Genomic DNA, 5972 nt, shown 5'->3' on the forward strand with positions numbered 1-5972 from the left:
TCTTGTTCCGTCCATGGTGTTGTCGATAGGAAGGCGCTAAGCCAGCCGGGGCGGATTCAGAATAAGATTTTTTTTGGGGGGGGGGGGGGGCTTCTTTGTTCAGTCCCCCTACTCTTCATTTTCTCCCTATTTTTTCCCTTTCATCTCCCCTTCTATCAATGGTGATCCAGTGGGGTAGGGGGACTCGAGTCCCCCCAGCAACCACGCTGGATCCGCCCCTGCAAGTCGGCGATAGGAGCATTGGTGCCTGTGCATGACCTTCGACAGATTAATCGACGACGTTTCTCATTCATGGTACTCTCTCTCCGCCACATAGATATAAAATCCAAATTAGCCGGTAATTTCACGTTATTGTACTTGCCCTAAGGCAAGTGCTTCTCTCACTCTCAGTTAGCCTTAGAAAAGACAGCAAAACATGCCGGCCTGGACATGGAAACAACGTTAGCCACATGACGGTCGCACACTAACTGTCATCTTGGAGACCTGGACTAACAGGTAAAGGTTATATTGATGATTGAACGCAACATATTGAGGAAATACTAACAAATATAAAAATTTAATGATGTACAGGCCAGCCTTTTCCCTTTTCTTTTTAATTAAAACCTACTGTTTTTCCTATGTAATTAACCTACATATATTACCTTGAGAACCACCCACCCAAGTGGTTATGTGTAGTGGCAAACCAATACAGAGATGGCATCCACACTACCACAGCTTCTCCTCATACTGCTGCTACTCACATTGTACTGCTCCATCCAAACTGTTGCCAACACCACCATCCCAGTTCATTGCCATCCTCACCAAGCTGAAGCGCTTCTCCAGCTGAAGAGCTCCTTCATTAATCCAAACCTCTCGTCATGGAAACTGAACACCGACTGTTGCCACTGGGAGGGTGTCACCTGCGACACATCCTCTGGGCAGGTAACAGCGTTGGACCTCAGTTACTATAATCTCCAGAGCCCCGGTGGCCTAGACCCAGCGGTCTTCAACCTCACCACTCTGAGAAACCTCAGCCTTGCTGGTAACGATTTCAACCGGACCGTTCTTCCTAGTTTCGGGTTTCAGCGGCTCACCAAACTCCTCAGGCTCGATTTGTCAGAAGCAGGCTTCTTTGGTCAGATACCCATTGGAATTGCACATCTCAAGAATTTGCGTGCTCTTGATCTTTCCTTCAATTATCTGTTTTTTCAAGAACCGAGTTTTCAAACCATTGTAGCAAACCTGAGCAATTTGAGAGAGCTCTATCTTGATCAAGTGCGCATTACTAGTGAACCAACCTGGTCCGTTGCTTTAGCACACTCTCTCCCTCTGCTGCAGAATCTTAGTTTGTCCCAATGTGACCTAGGTGGAACTATTCATCGTTCATTTTCCCAACTCCGCTCTCTAGTGGTGATCAACCTCAACTACAATGGAATTTCTGGAAGGGTTCCTGAGTTCTTTGCAGACTTCTTTTTCTTGAGTGACCTTGCTCTCTCGAACAATAATTTTGAAGGGCAATTTCCCACAAAGATATTCCAGGTAGAAAATTTGAGGTCTCTTGATGTATCTTTCAATCCTACTCTTTTTGTCCAACTTCCGGATTTCCCACCTGGAAAATATTTGGAATCACTAAATCTTCAGAGGACAAACTTTTCTGGTAACATGCCAGCCTCGTTTATCCACCTCAAATCATTGAAATTTTTGGGCCTTAGCAACGTAGGATCTCCCAAGCAGGTTGCTACTTTCATACCTAGCCTTCCATCTCTAGATACATTATGGCTCTCTGGATCAGGCATAGAGAAGCCACTGTTATCTTGGATTGGAACAATTAAACTGAGAGACTTGATGCTCGAAGGCTATAATTTCTCCAGTCCAATACCCCCTTGGATCAGAAACTGTACAAGTTTGGAATCTTTAGTGCTCTTTAATTGCAGCTTCTATGGGCCAATACCATCATGGATTGGGAACTTGACTAAGCTTATCTATTTGGAACTTTCACTTAACAGCCTCAGCGGTAAGAACACACATTTGAGTACATATATCAGGACTTCTGACATTCTGTGCTTTTCTTTTTTGAACAAACTTTGACTGTTGTTCTCTCTCTGTCCCTCATCCACACAGGTAGAATCCCGAAGCTTCTTTTCGCTCATCAATCGTTGGAAATGCTAGATCTGCGATCAAACCAACTTTCTGGACATCTAGAAGACATTTCAGACCCGTTTTCCTCGTTGTTAGAATTCATCGACTTAAGCTATAACCACCTTACAGGCTACATACCCAAATCGTTCTTTGATCTTAGAAGACTAACAAATCTCGTGCTTCAATCAAATCAATTGAATGGTACACTGGAAATTAACCTTCTTTGGAAGATGGAGAAACTAGAATCATTAATTATCTCTAACAATATGTTGTCGGTGATAGATCGAGAAGATGGCTATCCATTTCATTACTTCCCTACAATCAAATACCTGGGACTAGCATCTTGCAACCTTACAAAAATTCCAGGCGCATTGAGAGATATAAAAGGTATGTCTTACTTGGACCTTTCAAACAACAGAATAAATGGAGTAATACCAAGCTGGATATGGGATAACTGGAAGAATAGCTTGTCCGTGTTAGTACTCTCTAACAACATGTTCACTAGCTTGGAAAATAATCCATCTGTTCTTCCCTTGCACACTTTAGATAGACTCAATCTTAGTTCCAACAGACTGCATGGTAACGTACCTATACCACTGACAACTACTAGAGATGGTGGTGTTCTCTTGGATTACTCTAGCAACAGCTTCTCTTCAATTACTCGTGACTTCGGCAGGTATCTTCGAAACGTCTACTATCTTAGCTTTTCCAGGAATAAAATAAGTGGTCATATACCAAGTTCTATATGTACCCAATGTTATCTTGAGGTCCTTGACTTATCACACAACAACTTCAGTGGTATGGTGCCATCCTGTTTAATACAAAATGGTGATGTCACCATATTGAAGTTAAGGGAGAACAACTTCCATGGCGTGCTGCCTAAGAATATTAGAGAAGGATGTATGTTTCAGACAATCGATCTGAACAGCAACCGAATTATAGGGAAACTGCCTAGATCATTGTCTAAATGCAAGAGCTTAGAGGTTCTTGACATGGGTAACAACCAGATTCTTGATTCTTTCCCATCTTGGTTAGGGAACATGTCCAATCTTCGGGTTCTCATCTTGAGATCCAATCAATTCTATGGTTCAGTAGGACTACCTACAGAAAGTGATGCAACCAGTAAGTATTTCTCAGGTTTGCAAATTATTGATTTAGCCTCAAATAACTTATCAGGGAGTTTGCAATCAAAATGGTTTGAGAACCTTGAAACAATGATGATAAATAGTGATCAGGGTGATGTTTTGGGCATTCAGGGGATATATAAGGGCTTATACCAAAACAATATGATTGTTACATTTAAAGGGTTTGATCTCATGTTTACCAAAATCCTGACTACTTTCAAGATGATAGACTTATCAAACAATGATTTCAATGGTGCTATCCCAGAATCAATTGGGAAGCTAATTGCTCTACATGGTTTGAACATGTCACGCAACTCCTTCACTGGAAGAATTCCATCTAAGATTGGTAAATTGGTTCAGCTCGAGTCCTTGGACCTCTCTTTGAATCAGCTCTCAGAAGCAATCCCACAGGAGTTGGCATCCCTAACATCTCTCGCAATATTGAATCTCTCATACAACAATTTGACTGGACAGATACCACAAGGGCCACAGTTCTTGTCATTCGGCAACAGATCATTCGAAGGCAATGCAGGACTCTGTGGAAGGCCGCTGTCCAAACAGTGCAACTATTCAGGCATAGAAGCTGCAAGATCACCATCATCCTCTCGAGATAGTGTGGGGATAATAATATTGTTTGTGTTTGTGGGATCCGGGTTTGGAATCGGCTTTACAGTGGCCGTTGTTTTGTCAGTGGTTTCCCGAGCGAAACGCTGGAACTGGAACATTTTTCGTTTCACCAGTAACACTGTAGTAGTTAAGTAGTGTACGCATGCATGCGTGTGGTATGAGCTTGTATAAATCTACTCTTTTACGAATAATGCAATTTGGATTTATCTACTAGTTCTAGACTGTAAACTGAGGTGGCAGAATCACCTGATGAGTCTACCAAGACGATGCTGGTCACGTGGAAGGAAAACCTTGATGGTTCCATCCCCATCGCTCCAGCTTCAAGACCAATGATTTATCGGTGCAGGAACACATGCTTGATTTGCAAAGCTAGATGAGATCACCTGAAAATGTAATGAAGAAAAGGCAACACTAGTCATCAGTTCATCACGTACCAAGTTGGCACAATGAGATTGTGTAATTTGCTGTAACATGTACTGTGCAACTGCACAGGCGCATCCCCTCGAACACGTACCAGGCAGAAGCAGCGCCGCACTGGCGAGCAGCGGAGCAGCAGGATTAACTCGCTCCTGCAACGCATCCACGATGACCGGATGATCACTGAGACTTGCCCTGACCTCCAGGTCGCCACCTTGCAGTTCCAACCTGTCGCGTTTTCTCTCCGGCGAGTTGCAAGTGGCAGTGGACCTCACTGGAACTGGGGATTGGGGATCGGGGTGTATGGACGGCTGGTGGAGTGGTGGTGGGAATCGAAGTGGGGTGAGGCGTCGACGAGGTGAAGCGGAGGCAGGCGAAGGGGGACAAGTCTACCAAACCAACCGGTGGCTCCGGCTCCGGCGGCGTCCGCGAGGACGGGCGGCGAGCGGCGTCGGGGCATCGAACAGGACGCGCACGACGAGATCGACCGTACGATGGCGGCGCGTACCACTTGCCCTTGGACCTTGGTAGATGCTGACCGGCGCTCGCCACGAGGATGGCCGGTCTGGGTGGGAGGAGAGCCTTCGGCGCATCCACCTCGTCGCCGGCCATGGCACCATGGCCGCGCCGCCATTTCGCAACCGTCGCAGATCTAGTGGCAGGCCTCGCATCGTATGGGGCCGTACACACATGACGGGCCTGGTGGTGGTGGCCTCCAGTAATTAAAGCCCATTTGTGTGGCAATCTCGGCCCATCGAAGCGCTCTCGCGACTCGCGTTGGCGGCGTTGCCGCTCCCGCCACGTTCTCCCCTGCATGGCGTTCCCGCGCATTACCTTCCCTTTGCCTTCCGCAACCGCCGGATCTCAACCGATATGTGATGAGGATGCAACGCAGCAATGCTGAGCTGACAATGTTCATCTGCTCGAACACTTTCTTGGCTTCTGCCCTTGGATAATCCTTCTGTACAAGATGCACGTTGTGCAATTATGCTCATCCCCTGAATCCGAAAGGCCTGGCCCTTTTGAAACTCGAACGTCTAAAATCATATAACTTTTTTTTCGAGGGAATACCATTCGGCTAGCTTTATTGATCATTAAACATTGTTACATCGTTTGTTAAAGTGCTTAGAATATAACCAAGAGGTTCATCGACCTAAGTACAAGACTCTTTCCTACTAAAAGCTACCCTTTTGAAACTCGAACGTCTAAAATCATATAACTTGGTAGTTGGTTACTACTAGCTACTACGATTAGATCATCCCGTACACAATGACCATGAGACCATGAATGCTTGTAGAACGATAATCATGAACAACGTTGAAGAAAATTCATATTTTCAGATAATTAAGAAAAAACACCAGGGAGTTCACTACACTGCAGTTATCCAACTGTATCTTGAGGCGAATATTTTCAGCTCCTGCTTTCTTACTATCCTATAATTGCAAATTAAAAAATAAAACTGTAGAGAAAGGTTACAAAAGACAAACTTGTCCCATACACTATGTCCATATCTATCCTTAGTATTTAATTTTTTTTATGGAACAGAGGGAGTATCATCCCCCCTTATCCGCTTATAGTAGTCATAGGCCATCAAAATTAGGTATAACAAGATATAAACACTTGACAGATTGAGACAATTATATGAACGAACTATTAATACGATATGTGTTGTGTTCGATTGCTCTT

The 5972-nt window shown here is 44.6% G+C and overlaps 1 protein-coding gene and 1 long non-coding RNA gene across 4 annotated transcripts; one reads left to right on the forward strand and one right to left on the reverse strand.

The window, feature by feature from the left end:
• Window positions 1-347: 347 nt before the first annotated feature.
• LOC4324405 (receptor-like protein Cf-9) lies at window positions 348-4082 on the forward strand. Of its 3 annotated transcripts, XM_066306749.1 has the most exons (4): window positions 348-1993; window positions 2101-2319; window positions 2401-2505; window positions 3508-4082. In XM_066306749.1, the coding sequence occupies exons 1-4, from the start codon at window positions 694-696 to the stop codon at window positions 4002-4004; spliced, it is 2121 nt and encodes a 706-aa protein (XP_066162846.1). In that variant the 5' UTR covers window positions 348-693; the 3' UTR covers window positions 4005-4082. The 3 variants fall into 3 exon arrangements, with proteins under 3 accessions (XP_066162846.1, XP_066162845.1, XP_066162844.1); XM_066306748.1 differs by having other exon boundaries at window positions 2101-2505; XM_066306747.1 differs by having other exon boundaries at window positions 2401-4082.
• LOC136354910 (uncharacterized) lies at window positions 2855-4946 on the reverse strand. Its single transcript, XR_010738771.1, has 3 exons — window positions 4384-4946; window positions 4116-4252; window positions 2855-3219 (listed from the first exon to the last, which is right to left on the reverse strand). It is a non-coding gene; the product is annotated as an uncharacterized lncRNA (long non-coding RNA).
• Window positions 4947-5972: the final 1026 nt, after the last annotated feature.

This window comes from Oryza sativa, chromosome 1 (assembly GCF_034140825.1).
Source record: "Oryza sativa Japonica Group chromosome 1, ASM3414082v1".
Classification (NCBI taxonomy): domain Eukaryota; kingdom Viridiplantae; phylum Streptophyta; class Magnoliopsida; order Poales; family Poaceae; genus Oryza; species Oryza sativa.